General features: G+C 42.8%; 1 protein-coding gene across 1 annotated transcript; it reads left to right on the forward strand.

Moving 5' to 3' along the window:
* Positions 1-2118: 2118 nt before the first annotated feature.
* Positions 2119-21495, forward strand: LOC109237389 (ribonuclease Y-like). The gene is made up of 2 exons (XM_019403696.1): positions 2119-2409; positions 20926-21495. Exons 1-2 carry the CDS (start codon positions 2119-2121, stop codon positions 21493-21495), a joined length of 861 nt encoding a protein of 286 aa, XP_019259241.1.
* The last annotated feature ends 261 nt before the right edge of the window (positions 21496-21756 follow it).

Raw genomic sequence — 21756 nt, forward strand, 5'->3', positions numbered from 1 at the left:
ACCTGTGGAGAAATTTGGTTTTATGAAACGCCATGACATGGCCAACAACGGAAGGTTAGCGTGCTCAACGATACCCCTAGTGGTGTGTCTTATCGGGAAGTGATGTCACTTCCACGTGCGTCATCATTATGCGTGTTTTCGAGACAGGGGCTGAAGGCTTGTCGCTTCAATTTCGGTGCCATTCTGCAGCCTTCCGCTTCGATTCTGGCGCCACCCAATCCTATAAATAGGGGGAGGGTTTGTTTTCAAAAACTCTTGGCCATTTCGTCTCTGGTTATTTTTTCTTATCCCTCCCGTGTTTGCTCCAACGATTCCTCTACTTCCTTTCTTCCAATCTTCGTTCTTAGCTTTTTCTGTTACATTAACACATTTTCCACCGTAGAGATGCCTAGAACACATCTATCTCGTGAGGGGCTTTCCGACGCCACCCCGTTGTCCATGGCGCTCCCCCCTGGTGGTGAGGACATGACGGTGGAGGAAGGGAACAACTTTCCCACCGTGGAGGAGTTATTGCCGAGACACCCTATGTCTCGAAGCGACTTTCTTAAGGATCCTCCTCCTACTCCTGCCCCTATACTCTCTGAAACTGAGCAAGTCCATATCGATGCTCTCCGTGCAAAATATAACATTCCCGCTCATATTGAGATGGTTCCAGTGGAAAGGGACTTCGTGGAAGTCCATAGGCCTGGGTACTGTGCTTTTTATGAGTGCCCCTTCGTGATTGGTCATTCCTTCCCCCTTCTCCTGTTAGCGGAAGAATTCTATCGATTCTATGAGGTTTTCCTGGCGCAACTTTCCCCGTACACGCTCAAAATACTCCCGTTATTGACGAAATACGTAGAGTTGGCGGGGTGCGAGGTTACCGTTCAATACCTTCTACACTTGTTTTCTCCCAGCTTTCATAGGGGTACTATGGTACATCTGAGGCACCGTGGGACAAAATGGCTGGTGGTTGGAATCGATGACCGGGCGAGTCGCAAATTTTGGCATAACTACTTCTTCGTTAGAACTGAGCACATCGTGTCTGACCCCGCTAGATTCCCGGAGCGGTGGAACGAGAATCGTAAGTGTCGCTACTTGTTTACTCTTTCTTTTCTTCTTTATTCACCTTAGTGTTTATTTGTTTCTCGTTTGCAGCTATGGGGCACCCACCTCACCCTATTGCAGGTATAAGGGATTGGGTAGCTCGTCTGCTGTCCCATGCAGCGGAGAATAGAGACTGGCCCCTTTCGTGAAGCGCTTTGGGCCGAAAGTTTCATCTGGTAAGTATCTTCCTCTGTATCTCTCTTCGACTATCATAAAGAGTCTATTGATACGACTCTTTATGATGACAGGTCGCAGAGCTTCTAGGCGGAGGGCCCCAGTCCCTGCATTTCGTCAAGTTGTCGCCTCCGCAGGAATGCAATTCACTTTGGATGAGTCCGCGCGAGAGGGTCGTGCTCAGTTGGTACAGGCGAGGGAAACCTCTCGGGATATGGTCGTGAGGGGGAAAATCCCTTCTTTACCAGTCCATCACCTCGTTGATGAGTCCTCTAATGGGGACGAATCTTCGTTGAGAAAGAAGAGGAGGATAGAGCTTGGGAAGAGCGTGGACGTTGATACCGGTAAGAGTAGGACGGGTGCATCGGAGGCGGCACCGGTACTCGCGTTTATGGCCAACGCCATCTTGGTGGGGAGGTCTCCCCAAATAGAAGGGGTTTACCAAGGAGGTGGTTCCGTGCGCTCCGCTGAGGGTGGCGCATCATCTAACGTTGGAGGGGTCCTACGCATCGAGGGCGAAGACTCGGGCTCGGATGCCGACCCGGGGGATGTTCGTAAGTTTTTGGAGCGTCACACTCACGTAGAGATCAGAGTGGAGGGTTCTGATCGACACATAGTTGTCCCTGGGGACTACAACTTGTTGTCGGACTGTGATCAGGTGGCGTCTGCTTTAGCTCCTTATGTGCTACCCCTGAGAACGAGGAGCTTAGAGCGATGAGCGATACGGAGCTATCCTAGAGCGTCTCTGGCATGGCCCTGCGGGTAGATATCTTTCTTTTCATTTCGTCGTTGGGTTCGTGTTATTATTTTTGGCCTGTCCTTTTGTTTTAACTTTACTTTTTGTGTCAGACCTTTATCATGGAGATCGAGTGCGAGGGCCAAGAAAGGAGGAGGACGGCCCTCTATGGAAAGATGTCTTCTAAATATCAAGAATATCGCACCAAGCATCGTGCGATGGCCGACATCTACAATCAGGATCCTGACTTCCAACTGTTCCGCGAAGGGCTCAAGCAGAGGGAGGATCAATTGGCGCGTAAGGTCGAGGAGTTGAGGGAACGAGAAGAGGACCTTATGAAGGCCATCGCCCGTAACAGTGAGCTCGAGGCATCCCTTAAAGTGAAGGAAGATGAGCTTGAGCTAATTAGGGGGGTAATGGCCGAGAATGCTGATCGCTGCCGACTCAACACTACACTAAAGTAGGAAGAGCGGGTTGCAACAGCTTTTACCCGATAGTGGATCGGGATCGATTTTCCACAGGGAGCTAGAGAGGGAGTTGTATTATCTGCTTAGTTTAGAATTGTAGTTGTGCTTCTAATATCACTTCTAACATTTTCAGTTTTGGTTTTCTATATCTTCTACTTTAAGACTAATAGTTGAAGCTAAATTATGCTATGGAGATATTGCTAAGTTGTAATTAATATAGAGAAAAGCACTAGGGTCGTGGCATTACCTAGGTGGCTAACTAACGGGTAGATGCTACTAAGGGTAAATTGACTTATTTGGGGCTTATGCTATAACCGTTGCTCAATTGTACCCACTCTCACACCTCTCGGTAGAGAGAGTGATTTTGCCCAATTGACTCTCTCGAGACCAATTGGGTAGGCCAATTTGACCAAGCAAGTAGGGTTCAAGTGGGATAATTACTCTCTCGAGGTTTAACTCGTTAATTGGGACTACCATTTCTCATGGGTCCATCCCAATTTCTTGTTGGGTCAATTTTGGGGTCATAGACTTTCTTTCTCAAGAAGAGTCAAACCCACCAAGCTAGAATCAGTGTTTGTAACCACCAATCCTTAATGAAAACCTAAAATTAACCCAAATAGCAAACACCCAATATCAATCTAGCCTTAGATTGCAACACCCATTAATTACCCACACTAGGGTTGAGCCACAACCCTAGCTAGTGAGTTTAGCTACTCATGCTAGATGCAAAAATTAAAGAAACAGATGAAGAAGCAAACATAATAATTGATTACTAAGGAAGAAATACAAAATTAGAGGTTAAAAACGCCAAAAATGGCTAAACCCAATGTTCTCACGAGCTCAGCAGCCTTAGGTATCTAAAACATAACCTAAAAATGGGAAAAGGATCTATTTATAGTGGCTGAAAAACTTGGACAAAAATACCCCTGCGGGGTCAGCGCGGGCCGCGCAAAAAGGTAGCGCGGCCGCGTGGGCTCTTGAAATCTTGAAGATTGGCTCTCTGAAGTTGAGGATAGCGGGCCGCGCAAAAGTGTAGCGCGGCCGCATGAGATCTGGCGCGGACCGCGTAAATGTGACCGCGGCCGCGTGGCTTGCTTTGGTCCCCAAACTTCATCTCTCTGAATCTCTTCACGCGGACCGCATGAAAATGTGGCGCGGCCGCGTGATCTGAGCGCGGGCCGCGTAAGTCCAACCGCGGCCGCGTTGTGAGAGTCCCGAATTAGCACTTCTCTGATTCTCCTAGTGCGGCCGCGTGCACTTTTGTACGGTCCGCACTAGGATCTTTTTCCTTCACTTTTCTTGGCCTTTGATGCTTGAGCAGGTTTCACTCTGTTTTGAGCCGATCTTTGATAATTCAATCACTTTGTCGCTCAAACCTGCAATCAAGCACAACCTGTGAGCATTTTGAGATTATTTTGTATCAAACTATACTCAAAGCATAGGCAAGTAGGGGCATAAAACACGTTAAAATCCTACTTATCAACTCCCCAAAACTTAAACCTTTGCTTGTCCTCAAGCAAACAAAATAAAACCCACCCCATAAAGGAACATCCAAGTGATTCCAGCTATCCTAAAGTAGCCTCAACAAGCATCAATTGGGACTAACAATTGCCCTCAATACGAATGCATCATTAACACATTTTAAACTTTGAAAACTATGGATCAAGTTTGACACAAGGGCATCAAGGGTTGACACATTTCATCAAAGAACTTTTATCAAATACCTTGGTCATTGTGGAACCCAAACTCACACATCCTCAACTCTCCTAAGCGAACCTCACCTTTTTAGAGTATTGACACACAAACCGAGGTTGATGGAATTTCACTCATCTCTCTCAAGAAAAATGTCACAAGTCTGGCTCTAGGTACCATATGCTTGCCCCTTATGTAAGTATCCACTAATGTAGGTTTTCTTCAACTCAAGATCATATAGGGCTTTTTGTGGAGTCATTGTGAAGGCTTTTGGGTAAGGATAGGACATGTTTTAGTTCAAATGGGTTCAATCTTCCCTTAAGTACTTCCTTTGATTCATTTTGGCACACTTTCTCGACTCATTTGAGCATTTAACTTCTTTTCAAGAGGTTAGAGCGACACATTGTCACTCTTTCTTATGCAATTCAAATCATTTCTCCTTTTCTATTTTTTCCACACCTTTTTCTTTTCACTTTTGTTTCCTTTGATTCCCCTTTTTATTCTTGTTCACTTTGAACTTTCTTTTTGTNGTGTTGTGGCGAAGTCAACAAGTTGAGGAAGCTACATGGGAAGCGGAGAAGGAAATGAAAGAGAAATATCCCCATCTGTTTGATCAAGTCTAGAAGAAATTATGTGGCCTTTCTATTTCTAAAACAACTATCATTGTGTCCGAATTGGTTCCCTCCTAAATGCTAGTGAAGTCCCTCTAGTTGTGCAAGACTTATAGGTGTTGTGATTGTTTTATGTCATGTGAACATCTCTTTGGTAAATGAAAACTTTACAAAGAACTCTTGTGATAAGTAATCAATTAATGGTTGTATATGTTAGTAATGAATTATTTGTATGCATGTAGTATGTTGAAATTGCTAAATTATGTGAAACTCATTGAAATAACTGATTCATAAGCAAAACGTATCAAGTGATCAAATGCGTGCAATTGTTAAGGTAGGAAATTGTATGACAGTTGTAGGGGTGGTTGTAATTCTGCTATGGTGTTTGGAATTTGTGTTTCGGGGGCCCTCAGTCAGGTAGAGATGTCCAAATTACAAAGGAAACTCTGGCAAATTTTTTCTAAGAATATGGGAAATAGTGAAAAGTATAGGAATCTGCGTAGCATGTTTTCAAACCCAACTGGCCTTTGGAATACTGAAAAGTTTGAAATAGGTCTTCATTCGGGGACGAATGATTTTAAGTGGGGGAGGATGTGAGGCCCCGTAAAATATTTTGGCTCAAAACCTAGTATCTTGTGGTGTCGACTCCGAATATGTGTTAGGAATGCCATTCTTCCGCACAAAATAAGAGAGAGGAAGAGAGGGTCTTGAGAGAGAAAGTCATCTTTTCCAAAATTTGATTCTTCAAAACTATCCGGCTGGAAAATTTCAAGCTTATCTTCATCCCCCTTTTCTTGCAGGTAAAATCCCTAACCCTTTTTATGGAATAATGATTGAACTCATACATGCATGCATTGGTTCTTGAAAATAATGATTGAACTCATACATGCATGCCTTTCTATATCCTAAAATCTAGTAGGAGTAGTTGGGTGGGAGCAAAGACTTGTACAAAGAAGGGGCTGATAACCTAGATAAGTTTGAGAGGCATTTGTGAACCCCAATTCTAAGTTATGTGTATTAAATTGTGCACTAGATTGACGTTGCTAGATTATTTGGTGAATTGGAAATAGAAGTTAAAAGGGAATTCGGCTCCAGGTATGTATGGCTAACTTTGATCTTTGTAAAATCACCTTGCTTGGTGTTCAACATTTGGTACGTCTGGTCTACGTGGGTTATTTGTGAAGTTAAACTCTTGCTAGTAATATGTGTTTACTTGTGTGAACCATTTGTGAATTCATGTAAATATTATGCCTTAAATGTTGTTCGTTAAGACGTCCGATATGATTGTCCAAGTAAATGGCAATAAACCAAGTTGTGATTGCGAATGTGTTATGTGGTAAGAACTGTGGAAATAAATGATGGAAAGGAATCGAGATTGGTGAAATTGAGACAACTGTGGTAACAAACTTTGTGGCTAGTTGTGGAAAATTATTGTTGTGATTAAAATGGTACAACGGGCTGTTGAAAAAGACTGAAATGGCATTGATAGTCATATAAACCCTGTGTGAGTTGTGTTGTTGTTCCTTGAGATGTGTTGTCGTTGTTATTGGGATTTGTTGTCGTTGTTCCTGAAACTTGTTGTTGTTCCCTTGTAAATTGTCATTGCTGTGGTATTGTTTGTGAATTGTGATTGCTTGGTAGGATCGGGTTGCGCGCCGCAACACGAAGTAATAAGGTGTGGGTTTTGGTGATAAGGGTGGCCGAGGTAATAAGGGTGGCCAAGGTAATAAGGGTGGAAAGTGATCGAAATCACTATTGAAATGAAACTATGAACAAATTGTGAAATTGTTGATGTGGAAATGTGGAAGGGGAAAACAGGAGAGATTGTAAACTTGTTTGGCTTGATTGTTCCTTCTTTGTGTATTTGATTGTTATTTCTATTACGATTACATACTTGCTTATAAATTGTGAAATTATTGATGTGGAAGTGTGGAAGAGGAAGCAGGAGAGACTGTATACTTGTTCCGCTTAGTTGTTCCCTCTTTGTTGATTTGATTATTGTTTTTATTACTGCTACATACTTGTTTATGGTTCGAGTTTACTTGGAGTAAGGTTTGTTCATACATACCAGTATAATTCAAATGTATTGACGTCCCTTTTTTGCCGGGGGCGCTACATTCGTGTTAGGATTGTAGGTGGATCCGTAGCAGGTACTCCAGTCCACTGATTGTAGCTCCCCTTCTTCCTCCATCAGCTTTTTGGTGAGCCCCTTTCCTCTCGAGGCCCTGCGTGGCTCAGGACGCTTGTTTTCGGAGTTTTATTCTTGATTTTTGTGTAAGGTATAGCCGGAGCCTTGTTACCGGCAAATACTATATTATCATGTTGTACTTTTAGAGGCTCCGTGGACAGTAGATGTGGGTTAAGAACTTGTGTAAGTCTATGTTCATGTGTTGGGCAAAGAATTTGTAATTTCATTAACTATTATGTAGGTATGTATGTTTTGCAAAAAGGTGCTCTATGTTAATTATATGGCTAATTCTTGGAATATTGAGTAAGGAAAACATGGGGTAACACGTGGGTTAGGAAAGGCACCCAGGTCCGCTTGACTGGGGCTACCCGATCGGGCGCCGGTCATGTCCCTCGAATTTGGGGCGTGACAACCATACTTAGCAAGCAATGAATCAAAAGCCTTGTTGCAAAAGTGAGACCCCCCGTCACTAATGATACCACGAGGGGTACCAAACCTTGTGAAGATACTCTTTTTCAAGAATGCTACTACACTACGGGCTTCATTGTTGGGTAAAGCCACGGCTTCCACCCACTTTGAGACATAATCCACCGCCACGAGAATATAAGTGTTACCACAAGAGCTCACGAACGGACCCATGAAATCGATGCCCCAAACATCAAAATGTCCACCTCGAGAATCGTGTTGAGAGGCATCTCATCCCTTTTTGAAATTCCGTCGGCCCTTTAGCATGCATCACATCTCTTCACCAAATCACTAGCATCTTTAAACAACGTTGGCCAATAGAAACCGCAACTCAAAACTTTTGAAGCTGTCCTCACCCCTCCGTGATGGCCACCATAGGGAGAGGAGTGACAAGCCTCCAATATGCTCAACCGTTCACCTTCCGGGACACATCTTCTTATTACTCCATCCGTGCAGATTTTTAACAAGTACGGGTCATCCCAATAAAAATACAAACTATCCCATTTGAGTTTCTTCTTTTGGTTGGAAGAGAGTTCAGACGGGGCAGTTCCAGTCACAATGAAGTTGGCGATGTCCGCAAACCATAGCATGTCACTCATTGACACTGAGAGAAGTTGCTCGTCGGGGAATGCATCATTTATCACGAGACCGTCACATGGCCTCCCTTCTTCCTCTAGTACGGACAAATGGTCAGCAACTTGGTTCTCACTTCCCCTCCGATCCACTTTCTCTAAGTCAAATTCTTGAAGAAGCAACACCCATCTCATCAATCTAGCTTTGGAATCCTTTTTGGTCATTAGATATTTAAGGGCTGCATGGCCGTGTGCACAATCACCTTGGCCCCATAAGATAGGGCCGAAATTTCTCCATGGAAAATACAATGGCCAATAGCTCCTTCTCTGTCACCGTGTAGTTCAGTTGAGCCTCATTCATAGTCTTACTTGCATAATACACGGGATGAAATATTTTGTTAACCCGTTGACCCAACACCGCCCCCAATGCAACATCACTAGCATCACACATCAATTCAAAGGGAAAACTCCAATTAGGCGCGCTTATGATAGGGGTAGTGGTCAACTTGTGTTTTAAGAGCTCAAAAGCCTCCATGCATTTTTCATCAAAAACGAACTTGGCATCTTTCTCTAGTAGCTTGCACAATGGACAACCGTCGAGAAGTCTTTGATAAACCGCCGGTAGAAGCCGGCGTGACCAAGAAAACTCCTCACCCCTTTGACAGAAGTAGGGGGAGGGAGTCTAGAAATCACCTCGATTTTTGCCTTATAAACCTCAATCCCATTTTTTGAAATCTTGTGGCCTAGCACTACACCTTATTCCACCATAAAATGGCATTTCTCCCAATTGAGAACTAGATTAGTTTCTTCACAACAAGCCAAAACTCTATCCAGATTCACCAAACATGCATCAAAAGTGTCACCAACCACACTAAAGTCGTCCATTAAGACCTCCAATATGTCTTCCACCATATCGGTGAAAATAGCCATCATGCATCGTTGGAAGGTCGCCGGAGCATTGCACAATCCGAACGGCATCTGGGAGAAAGCAAATGTTCCATAGGGGCATGTAAAAGTAGTCTTCTCTTGGTCCTCCGGGGCTATTAAAATTTGATTGTAGCCCGAGTACCCATCCAAGAAACAATAGAATGCTCTCCCCGCGAGACGATCAAACATTTGGTCGAGGAATGGCAAAGGAAAATGATCCTTGCGGGTCACCTTGTTGAGCTTCTGGTAGTCCATACAAACTCTCCACCCGGTAATGGTTCGAGTGGGAATAAGCTCATTGTTGTCATTGGGCACCACCGTCATCCCTCCTTTCTTTGGCACACATTGGACTGGAGAAGTCCACAAACTGTCAGAGATTGGATAAACCACACCGGTGTCAAGCCACTTGATAACTTCTTTCTTTACCACTTCTTGCATTGCCTCGTTGAGTCTCCTTTGATGTTCAAGAGATGGTCTTGCGTCCTCCTCCAAGATGATCTTATGCATGCAAAATGCGGGGCTTATTCCCCTAATGTCCGCCAAGGTCCATCCTATTGCCCTTTTCCGCTTTTGAAGCACCTCCAAAGTGGCCTCAACCTGTAAGTTAGTAAGGCAAGAAGAAAGAATAACTGGAAGAGTAGAACTAGAGCACAAGAATTCATACCTGAGGTGTGGAGGAAGTGGTTTCAACTCCAACACCGGTGGCTCCTCAATGGATGGTTTAGTTGGTGGAGTTTTGCGGTTTTCAAGATCCAAAGATAGCTTCCTAGGCTCATATGAATATGAACCCATACCATGCAATGCATTCACGCACTCCACCCTACTAGCATCATCTTCCACATCTATGCCAAGAAGTACGGCCTCAAGGGGATCTTCAACATTCATCATGGAACTTGTGTCATCCACTATCACAGATGTGACAATGTCTACAAGTGAACATACTTCTGTGCTGTTGGGTTGCCTCATTGATTTGCAAACATGAAATACCACCTTTTCATCACCCCACTCGAAATGTCAATTCACCTGCTTCAACATCAACCAAAGCCTTCCCCGTAGCTAGGAAAGGTCTCCCAAGAATAATAGGCACTTAGAAATCCACTTCACAATCCAATATGACAAAGTCGGCCGGCAATATGAATTTGTCAACCCGGACAAGCACATCGTCAATTATACCCAAAGGCCTCTTCATCGACCGGTCTGCCATTTGAAGTCTCATTGAGGTTGGCCTAGGTTGCCCAATTCCCAAAGTCTTGAAGACTGAGTACGGCATCAAATTAATGCTATCCCCCAAGTCACATAGGGCCTTAGCAAACTCCGCACTCCCGATATTGCAAGGAATAGTAAAAGCTCCAGGGTCTTAAAGTTTCGGGGCCATAGAATGCACAATTGCACTAACTTGGTGCGTCATCTTTATTGTTTCACACTCCATAGAACGCTTCTTGGTGACTAAATCCTTCATGAACTTTGAGTAACCAGGCATTTGTTCGAGTGCCTCCACCAAAGGAACATTGATTGTGAGGCTTTTCATCATATCGATGAACTTCTCGAACTGATTGTCACTCTTTTGCTTTGCTAACCGCTGAGGATGAGGTGGAGGTGGTCTAGACAAGGGTGCCTTGGCTTTTGGCACCACCGGTTCCGGAATATCAATTATGTGTTCCCTAGACGGGTTCACGGCCTCTTGAGTTTCCACCTCGGCCTCATCAATATCTATTCTCACTTCCTTGTTCACATTTGTCTCAACCACAACTTCATCAATCAAAGGATGCACATCTTCTCGGAGCTCAATATCATCATTCACCACTTGCTTTTCATTTGAGGTCGGCATCGCACCACCTCTTCCACTTCTAGTTGTAACTGCCATCACATGATTGTTACCCCTATCGACGCCCCCCTTTTTCTCGCGAAATCGGGTTTACAACATTCGGGAAGACAACTCTATTCCCGTTTGGGAATTGGGTTTTTGGAATTGAAGAGTCGCCACCTAATGACTGAGTGCATAAGGACACCAAGAAGGGTTTTGAATTGGAAAACCAGAGTTCGGGTAAAGGCTAGAAATTATCTCGATGGGAAGGTGTTAGGCACCCCTCAAGATCCACTAGTGTGGTTCCCGGTCATGCTATGTTGTGACTTTATTGTAAACAAGTATGCAAATAAATTTACACATAAGGGTTGCTAACAAGCATGCTGGAATTTACAAACAAAGAAGGAAAAGGGATAATGCAGTAAAAAAAATAAAGGGAGGTTTTGGGTAATTGAAAAGACAGAATTTATTGATATTAAACATAGGGCAAGGGGTCCTAGGTTTATAAATCACACGGATCATCCACTCAACACCGGTAACCAATCGTATGCGTAGTGTTATCGTGTGATCATCATCTCCATGTCTACCCTTACCACCCCGATAAGGTATTAAGCGCAAAATGGTGTCGTTACCTACAGCGTGCTATTAACCGTCCCACCTATCAGTCCTGGAGGCTTTAGGACCACTAATCCTAAAGAGAGGGAGCTTGGCTTTTCAGAGGTTCAAAAGGTTAAAATGCTAAGGCGTCAGGCAAAACACATAAAACAATTATGGGAGCACAAAAGCAATTAAGGCTCAGACAAACCTCCTTTAATCACAGAAATCATGTAGTTTGGCACGTCTGACATATACTGATTAGGTCCAAATTATGCTTAAGGTTAGGCAAGCTGGTTCATTACATATTTTTAGACAAGAAGTTCGAATTAGGCTCGCTTGGCTGTAACTTATCGAAGACTGGTGCAATTAATTAACTACTTACTTGTTTGCCTAGGTGATGGCATTTACTGGTTTCAGGAATAAGGAAGTGAACTGATTACTGAAAGTTGCCAGTTTTAACAGAATGATACGAGTTCTGCATTTGGTTACTACTGACGGACTAATCATAAAACGAGTGATTCAGATTGGGTTAATAGTTCCTATAGGCATGCTTTCTAGCGTTGTTAATTTTACACACTTTTTACAGGCGTGGCAAGAGTGCAGAAAATCCTATGAGCATGGTATCTAGGATGCAATTGATTATTATTTTGACCTATAACTGTTTGCCTAATGATAGATGCAAAAATGCGGAATCGTAAAGACATGGTTCCTACATGCGGAATTCTTATGAGCAGGACATCTATATGATATGCAGAGTTCTTATGAGCATGATTTCTATATATATGAAAGTGCAGAATTCCTATGAGCATGGTTTCTACACATAAAAGTGCAGAATTCTTATGAGCATGATTTCTATAGATGAAAGTGCAGAAATAAGCATGATTTCTATATGTGAAAGTGCAGAAATTCAAAGAAAAACTCCTATAGGCATGATATCTACCCTTATGCATACACAGATAACCCTCCCCTTTTACTAAAACCCCAAAGTTATTTCAAAATTTTTTACAGACCAAATGAATCAAATAAAAAATAAAATTACATCAGAGCTTTTAAGCTGCATCCAAGGAGCCTAATTCAGACCCAAGGTCTAACAACATGATATGAGCCAACTGTCGGGATCAAGTTCCAAGGCCTTTCTCTTATCTGGAATGTGTCAAAGTTCCAAGGAGTTTCAAGAACTCCAGGCAATGCTTACACCCAGATATCATTACATAACTGAATTAAAGTGCAGTTTGGAAGGGCCAGCCCTCCATTGTCCAAGTTTAGAGGGAACTCAAGGTCCCAAGGCAAGGCTCATTGGAGGGGGGCAGAACTTAGAATCTAGAAACAAGTGTAAGTGCAATAGAGGGAATTAGGGGATACCAAGGCAGGCTGGTGGTCATGCCCAGCAACATAGAATGTCGTCACACCCCTGACCAGCCCACTAGCCAAACATTGGAGAGTCAGGACCTATTGAAGGTCAAACCATGGCCTGGGCAGTAATTGGGATACTGTCAGGCCAAGGTTTCAACTCAACACATAAAGGGGATTAGGGGTAGGGATTCATATGAGAACAGAAGCAAACAAATGAAAAATACTTAGCATAAGTTACGAAGCATGAACAACAAACCACACAAAAGAATGAGACTATAGAATAAACACATATGGATGAGGCAAAAGCTTAAATAAAGGCGTACCAGTTTTAGAAAGAGACAAGCAAAAGAGAGCAGAAGTATTGCAAAGAAGCCACAACACAAACAACAAGAGAGAATACTTTGTGTGTGAGTGTGAGTTCTGAAAAAGACTCCGGTGTTTTTTCTAGTGTCTTTTTTTTGTTTGGTGTTAATAAAAGAGCAGGTATTTATAGTGTGAGAAACATGCATAAATAAGGTAAGGACTGTTATTTAGACATAATTGGAGGAATATGTGTCTTATTAAAATCAAATCAGTATCAAAGACTTCCTTTAATAAAAATTAAACCAAATGGTAGCATGCAAATGTTAAATGAGGAAAGAAATCACGCAGGGCTGGACATGACAAATAAGGAAATATTTTCAGCATAGCACGAGTATACCACATGTATTAGGGGTTAAGTTCATTAGACCTTTATTAAGGAAAGGTCTGTAAGAATCCCATACTAATGTAATTAAGGTAATGGGATCAAATCAACTTAAGTAGAAAGGCAAGGTCGAAAGGAAAATATTTCAACAAGTCCAAGAAACAAAGGAAATCAAACCAATAAAGGAGAGAGTCAATTCAAGAGTGCAATCAGAATTAGACAAAGAGATTTGAAATCAGTCCACAATCAAGGTTATTTTGAGAGGGAAATTTGACCTATAAAGAGTGCATAAACATTAAGCATGCGAGGCTGGATTTAAGACAAAGAAGAGTGTCATGCAATCAAAGAAAATCAGTGAGTAGAGGACCATAGGAACCTAGTAGTCATCTCAGAGAAGAGGGAATACCAGATAGCATGCGAAAGGTCAAGTAAACAGGTCGGAATCATATGAAGAAACAAAGTTGACACAAAGATCTCGAAACTCAGTCGAACAGTAGAGGAAGCAACTTCAGGAACTCAAATAGGTCCAAAGAGACTAGGGTTTTGAAATCAACACGTTTGGAGATAAGAAACAAACAAATCACATAACAAATAACCTCAAAACTCGAATGAACCCCCAAATTCTAGGGTTTTTTACCATTAATCGAGTCTAGAGATGAAGACAAGTAAGTCAGGAAAAAATATTATGGAATAAGAGCAGAAATCATAAAGGAACACGTATTTCCCAGTAGAAGAAACTCATGAATAACATTAAAGAACAATCATGCAAAAAAAATACAGTAGAAGAACTCGTAAGAACAAGGTAGAAGAAACACAGTAGAAGAAGCACATCAGGATCATAGAAGAAACATAGTAGAAGAAACATAGTAGAAAAAAACATATAAGAATCACAGTAGAGCATGTTAAAAGATCAAAGAAATCCTAAATCGGGGAAGATGAAAAGGTTAAAAAGCAAGTTTTGAAAGATACTTTTGAGAAAACGTTTGAGACCCCAAGATAAACACAGATCTAGGACAGAACTAGAGAAATCAGAAGACCTCGAAAGGTTAGGGTTTCAGAAGAAACCTAGAAGTGAGAAAGGCCTGGAAAACTCGTGGATCTAAGCCGGAGAAGTTAGACTCAGGCTCGAACGTCCACGATATGCCAGAGTAAAGCTGGAGACGACCATGGAACTCTAAATCGAAGGAGATCTGGGTAGAGATCTTCAAGGTCAGGCCTTGAATCTTCACAAAACCGGTGTATAAGAGCACCAGGGGGTGGGTGTGAGATCTCCATAGCTTTGGTGGCCATAGATTCCAGTGGATCTATGGTCTGAGACGGAAAGAGGCGGAAAGGGTTTGAGAACCCTTGAGAGAGTTTGAGAGAGTGGAGGGTTGCAGAGGCGGCGGCTGAGGAGAAAATGAGGTAGGGTAAAGGGGTTGTTTGAATTAAAAAAGGAAAGGGACGAGGGGAGTCGTTGATCTAAAAGATCAACGGCTGGGATTAAATGGGTTAAATGGGGACCGGGTTTGGGTATGATAAGAAAGGGTATGGGTCGGGTTATAATAAAATTGGGTCGTTTGATTAGGGTGTGATTGGGGGTCCAATTTGGGCTAAAATTGAAATACAAAAGGGCTGTCATTTAAATAGCCAGTTTTCCCCTTTTAATTTATAAAATAGTAAAAAATGACTTGAAAATAAATTAAAGGTACTGGACCAATTAATAACATATAAATATTAATGTAAAAATACTAAAAGTGATTTTATAATTATAGAATGCCGTTAATCGTAAAGTAGGCTATAATTATAATTTTATGCAATTAGCTTAAAAAATACCAAATAAATGTATAAAAATATGCAAAAATTAGGCCAATTATATCTTAGGGTAAATATGAGAATAAAATAAATTATTTACTAAAAAATGCTAGTTTGGGAATAATTATTGAATTTAGTATTAAAATAGACAATAAATTGGTTTTAAAATCTTTAAAAAAAATAAAGGAAAAATACCAAAACTTTGTGGCATGTTTATATATGCCTGTACATGCTATTTTGAAAGTATTTTGCATATATAAAAATATAGGGAAAAATTGGGTATCAACAGGGTTTTCAGCGAGGTGATCTGCTAGGGCATGTCCTTTGATTGCTTTCTGAGTCACGTAGACAATGTCAAATTCACTCAGCAGGATCTGCCACTTGGCTAGCTTGCCGGTGGGCATGGGCTTCTAAAAGATATACTTCAATGGGTCCATTCTTGTATATGAGATACGTGGTGTAAGCACAGAAATAATGCCTCAACTTCTGAGCTCCCAAGTCAGAGCACAACAGGGTGCGCTCTAGNCATACAACCTAGAATTAATACCTTAGCATAATTTAGTTATAATTAGTAGTTGTTAAATTGTAGTTGATAATCATAAAAACCCAAAAATGTTAGAAGATCAATTAGAAGCAAACACACATTTCTAGGCTAAGCAAATATCCAACTCCCTTTCTAGCTCCCTATGGAAATTGACCCCGATACCACTATTGGGTAAAAGTATTAGCGCCCACTCTTCCTAAGGTTGAGTGCGCTGCGCGATTCAAGTAGCCATCTAGAAAACAATAAAAGGCCCGGCTCGCAAGACGATCAAGCATTTGGTCCAAGAATGGTAGTGGGAAATGATCTTTTCTTGTCACCTTATTCAGCTTTCTATAGTCCATACACACTCTCCAACCCGTAACTGTCCGAGTAGGAATCAACTCATTGTTGGCATTGGTCACTACCGTCATTCCACCCTTCTTTGGTACACATTGGACTGGAGAAGTCCACGAACTGTCAGAGATTGGATAAACCACACCGGCGTCAAGCCACTTGATAACCTCTTTCTTTACCACTTCTTGCATTGCCTCGTTGAGTCTCCTTTGATGTTCAAGAGATGGCCTTGCATCCTCCTCCAAGATGATCTTATGCATGCAAAATGCGGGGCTTATTCCCCTAATGTCCGCCAAGGTCCATCCTATTGCCCTTTTCCGCTTTTGAAGCACCTCCAAAGTGGCCTCAACCTGTAAGTTAGTAAGGCAAGAAGAAAGAATAACTGGAAGAGTAGAATTAGAGCCCAAGAATTCATACCTGAGGTGTGGAGGAAGTGGTTTCAACTCCAACACCGGTGGCTCCTCAATGGATGGTTTAGTTGGTGGAGTTTTGCGGTTTTCAAGATTCAAAGATAGCTTCCTAGGCTCATATGAATATGAACCCATACCATGCAATGCATTCACGCACTCCACCCTACTAGCATCATCTTCCACATCTATGCCAAGAAGTACGGCCTCAAGGGGATCTTCAACATTCATCATGGAACTTGTGTCATCCACTATCACAGATGTGACAATGTCTAAAAGTGAACAAACTTCCGTGTTATTGGGTTGCCTCATTGATTTGCAAACATGAAATACCACCTTTTCATCACCCCACTCGAAATGTCAATTCACCTGCTTCAACATCAACCAAAGCCTTCCCCGTAGCTAGGAAAGGTCTCCCAAGAATAATAGGCACTTAGAAATCCACTTCATAATCCAATATGACAAAGTCGGCCGGCAATATGAATTTGTCAACCCGGACAAGCACATCGTCAATTATACCCAAAGGCCTCTTCATCGACCGGTCTGCCATTTGAAGTCTCATTGAGGTTGGCCTAGGTTGCCCAATTCCCAAAGTCTTGAAGACTGAGTACGGCATCAAATTAATGCTATCCCCCAAGTCACATAGGGCCTTAGCAAACTCCGCACTCCCGATATTGCAAGGAATAGTAAAAGCTCCAGGGTCTTAAAGTTTCGGGGCCATAGAATGCACAATTGCACTAACTTGGTGCGTCATCTTTATTGTTTCACACTCCATAGAACGCTTCTTGGTGACTAAATCCTTCATGAACTTTGAGTAACCAGGCATTTGTTCGAGTGCCTCCACCAAAGGAACATTGATTGTGAGGCTTTTCATCATATCGATGAACTTCTCGAACTGATTGTCACTCTTTTGCTTTGCTAACCGCTGAGGATAAGGTGGAGGTGGTCTAGGCAAGGGTGCCTTGGCTTTTGGAACCACCGGTTCTGGAATATCTATTATGTGTTCCCTAGACGGGTTCACGGCCTCTTGAGTTTCCACCTCGGCCTCATCAATATCTATTCTCACTTCCTTGTTCACATTTGTCTCAACCACAACTTCATCAATCAAAGGATCCACATCTTCTCGGAGCTCAATATCATCATTCACCACTTGCTTTTCATTTGAGGTCGGCATTTGCACCACCTCTTCCACTTCTAGTTATAACTGCCATCACATGATTGTTACCCCCCTTCGGGTTCACTACCGTGTCACTTGGTAGCGCACCCTTAGGTCGGGTATTTAAAGCTTGAGAAATTTGACCTATTTGCACCTCTAGGTTCCAGATAGATGTGTTATGTGAAGCCAATTATGCGTCAGAATCTTGGTTCTTTTTCATCATCAGCTCGAACATCATTTCTATCTGTCCCATGTCACTCCCAGAAGAACTAGACCCTTGCGACTGAAAGGGAGGTGGATTGTTTGGTTGTTGAAACATGGGGGGCTTTGAAAGCCTTGCCCCCTGCCACCATTATTCCACCCTCCTTGATTGTTATTGTTGTTGCTCCAATTGTTGTTGTTCCCGTTCCAATTGCCTTGGTTGTTACCTTGATTACCCCAATTGTTGTTCTGATTGTTATTGTTCCAATTGTTACCACCTTGTTGTTGATTATTGTTATTCCAATTTCCACCGCCTTGTTGATTGCCCCAATTGCCTTGGGGGCGCCATTGTTGATTTTCTTGATTTCCTCTATTTCCTTGGTAGTTATTGATATATTGGCATTCCTCACTTTGATCATCATAACACTTGTTCGAATAACCACCACCATCATTGTTGTTGTCAAATTTCTCACCATTACCTTGAGATTGTTGTTGCCCTCTTTGCCTTCTTTTTAGCATAGAAACATTCTCCATTGCATTGACTTGGCGCGGATTTTGTACTTGTTGCAATTGCGCCTTCGCCAACTGATTCATTGTTGTTGTAAGTTCGGCAATAGCTTGGCCATGGTCATTCAACTCCTTGTGCAAATGGATGACCGTGGGGTCACCTTGGGGCACATTTGCTCGGCTTTGCCATGCCGAAGAAGTGTCAGCCATTTCATCAAGTACATCACAAGCTTCTTGGTAAGAAAGTTTCATAAAGTTCCCACCGGCCAATTGGTTCACAATGCACTGATTCGTGGTGTTGATGCCCCTATAAAAAGTCTGTTGGATCATCGCCTCAGTCATGTCGTTGTTAGGGCACTCCTTCACCATTGTTCTATATCGTTCCCATATCTCGTGCAAAGGTTCCGTTGGCATTTGCTTGAAAGCTAGAATTTCGTCCCGAAGAGCTGCCATATGACTTGGAGAAAAGAACTTGGCAATAAGTTTGTCCGCCAATTCATCCCATGTAGTGATGGAATGATTTGGTAGCCTTTCTAACCAGTCCAACGCTTTACCCCGAAGAGAGAACGGGAAAAGCCTCAATCTCAACGCATCCTCGGACACGTTTGTTTGTTTGCTGCCCCAGCAAGTATCTACGAACCCCTTCAAGTGCTTGTATGCATTTTGGTCGGAGGCGCCCGTAAAATACCCTCTTTGCTCGAGCAAGGTCAACATAACATTTGTGATTTGAAAGTTCCCCGCCCGGATTCGGGGAGGAACACTGGCACTCGCGTACCCTTGATTTGGAAGAACTCTTGGGACTGCTCTTGGCGGTGGCGGAGGAGGGTCTGGAAAAGGTTATTACCATTTGCATTGGTCGGACGGCCTCTACGTGGAACTTGAGGTGGTTGAACCTCTTCGGGCTCAAGATCATCTACCTCCTCCCCCGCATTCACGTTGCCAAGAGGGTCGTTTGCATTGAGAGCCATAGTACCTGAATGATCGACACAAACAGAATTAGTAAACAAGAAGGAAAGAGAAGCGAAACACAAAACTAACCAAACCGATAGTCAACACCGTAAGCTCCCCGGCAACGACGCCAAAAAGTTGAGCGCTTCCGACTCAACACTACACTAAAGTAGGAAGAGCGGGTTGCAACAGCTTTTACCCGATAGTGGATCGGGATCGATTTTCCACAGGGAGCTAGAGAGGGAGTTGTATTATCTGCTTAATTTAGAATTGTAGTTGTGCTTCTAATATCACTTCTAACAATTTCGGTTTTGGTTTTTTATATCTTCTACTTTAAGACTAATAGTTGAAGCTAAATTATGCTATGGAGATATTGCTAAGTTGTAATTAATATAGAGAAAAGCACTTGGGTCGTGGCATTACCTAGGTGGCTAACTAACGGGTAGATGCTACTAAGGGTAAATTGACTTATTTGGGGCTTATGCTATAACCGTTGCTCAATTGTACCCACTCTCATACCTCTCGGTAGAGAGAGTGATTTTGCCCAATTGACTCTCTCGAGATCAATTGGGTAGGCCAATTTGACCAAGCAACTAGGGTTCAAGTGGGGTAATTACTCTCTCGAGGTTTAACCCGTTATTGGGACTACCATTTCTCATGGGTCCATCCCAATTTCTTGTTGGGTCAATTTTTGGGTCATAGACTTTCTTTCTCAAGAAGAGTCAAACCCACCAAGCTAGAATTAGTGTTTGCAACCACCAATCCTTAATGAAAACCTAAAATTAACCCAAATAGCAAACACCCAATATCAATCTAGCCTTAGATTGCAACACCCATTAATTACCCACACTAGGGTTGAGCCACAACCCTAGCTAGTGAGTTTAGCTACTCATGCTAGATGCAAAAATTAAAGAAACAGATGAAGAAGCAAACATAATAATTGATTACTAAGGAAGAAATACAAAATTAGAGATTAAAAACGCCAAAAATGGCTAAACCCAATGTTCTCACGAGCTCAGCAGCCTTAGGTATCTAAAACTTAACCTAAAAATGGAAAAAGGATCTATTTATAATGGCTGAAAAACTTGGACAAAAATACCCCTGCGGGGTCAGCGCGGGCCACGCAAAAAGGTAGCGCGACCGCGTGGGCTCTTGAAATCTTGAAGGTTGGCTCTCTGAAGTTGAGGATAGTGGGCCGCGCAAAAGTGTAGCGCGGCTACATGAGATCTGGCGCGGACCGCGTAAATGTGACCGCGGCCGCGTGGCTTGCTTTGGTCCCCAAACTTCATCTCTCTGAATCTCTTCACGCGAACCGCATGAAAATGTGGCGCGGCCGCGTGATCTGAGCGCAGGCTGCGTAAGTCCAACCGTGGCCGTGTTGTGAGAGTCCTGAATTATCACTTCTCTGATTCTCCTAGTGCGGCCGCGTGCACTTTTGTGCGGTCCGCACTAGGATCTTTTTCCTTCACTTTTCTTGGCCTTTGATGCTTGAGCAGGTTTCACTCCGTTTTGAGCCGATCTTTGACAATTCAGTCACTTTGTCGCTCAAACCTGCAATCAAGCACAACCTGTGAGCATTTTGGGATTATTTTGTATCAAATTATACTCAAAGCATAGGCAAGTAGGGGCATAAAACACGTTAAAATCCTACTTATCAAATGCCGACATCCAAGCAAAGGTGGCCAATTTAACTACCGAACTGGATACGAAGACGATGGAGATCAATGAGTTTAAAGGTGAGCTGGGCGTGAGTTCCGATAGATTCGCGACTGTTGTCTCTGAGGCAGCGGTTTTGGAAGATGCCCTCTGTGTTTGTAGGTCGGAGCTGACCAAGGAGAAGGAGGCGTCCGCACTTAAGATAGCAGTGCTTGAGGGGCGTGTTCAAGGGTTGGAAGCGGAACTATCCGCATTGAACAAGAAAATGGATTCTTTAAAAGCGGAGGACGTACGACGACAGTCGCAACCTTCTACATCTTATGCTCCAGTTGATCCCGTTGTGCCTCGACGTCTATATGAGTTGTGGGTTCATGCCGAGGCTCAGCTCGATGCGTACAAGGCTCTTCATGTTGATGGGAGGGCGTCCGAAGTGGAGCTTCGGGATGTACGTGCCAAGGCTCGTGCAGCTCGTGAGGCATGCAAGTATGATCCTCTTACGCCTGACAGAGATGATATCAATTCTGATGATGCGAATAGACTCGCCTCCGACTCTTGGTACGAAGACTTGTATGCCACCAGGAATGATGTGTAGTATTTGTTTTGTACTTACTTTTTGCTTCACGATTTTTGTAAGGGCATCTTTGAGCCCTTTGTAGAGACAAATATTTGTAACATATTTGCTGTGGATAGAGGTCTTTTTGGTCGTACATCTCTGAGTCATTTTCTTTCTTTGGTTTTTTTTGACGACTTCTGCCGTAGTTACGTCGCTTCGACGCTTTGTTGAAATGCAAACTTATTGTATTGAGTTTAGTTGAACTCTTTTCATTGGCAACAACCTTAGCCATAGGGATAT

This window comes from Nicotiana attenuata, unplaced genomic scaffold, assembly GCF_001879085.1.
Source record: "Nicotiana attenuata strain UT unplaced genomic scaffold, NIATTr2, whole genome shotgun sequence".
Lineage (NCBI taxonomy): Eukaryota > Viridiplantae > Streptophyta > Magnoliopsida > Solanales > Solanaceae > Nicotiana > Nicotiana attenuata.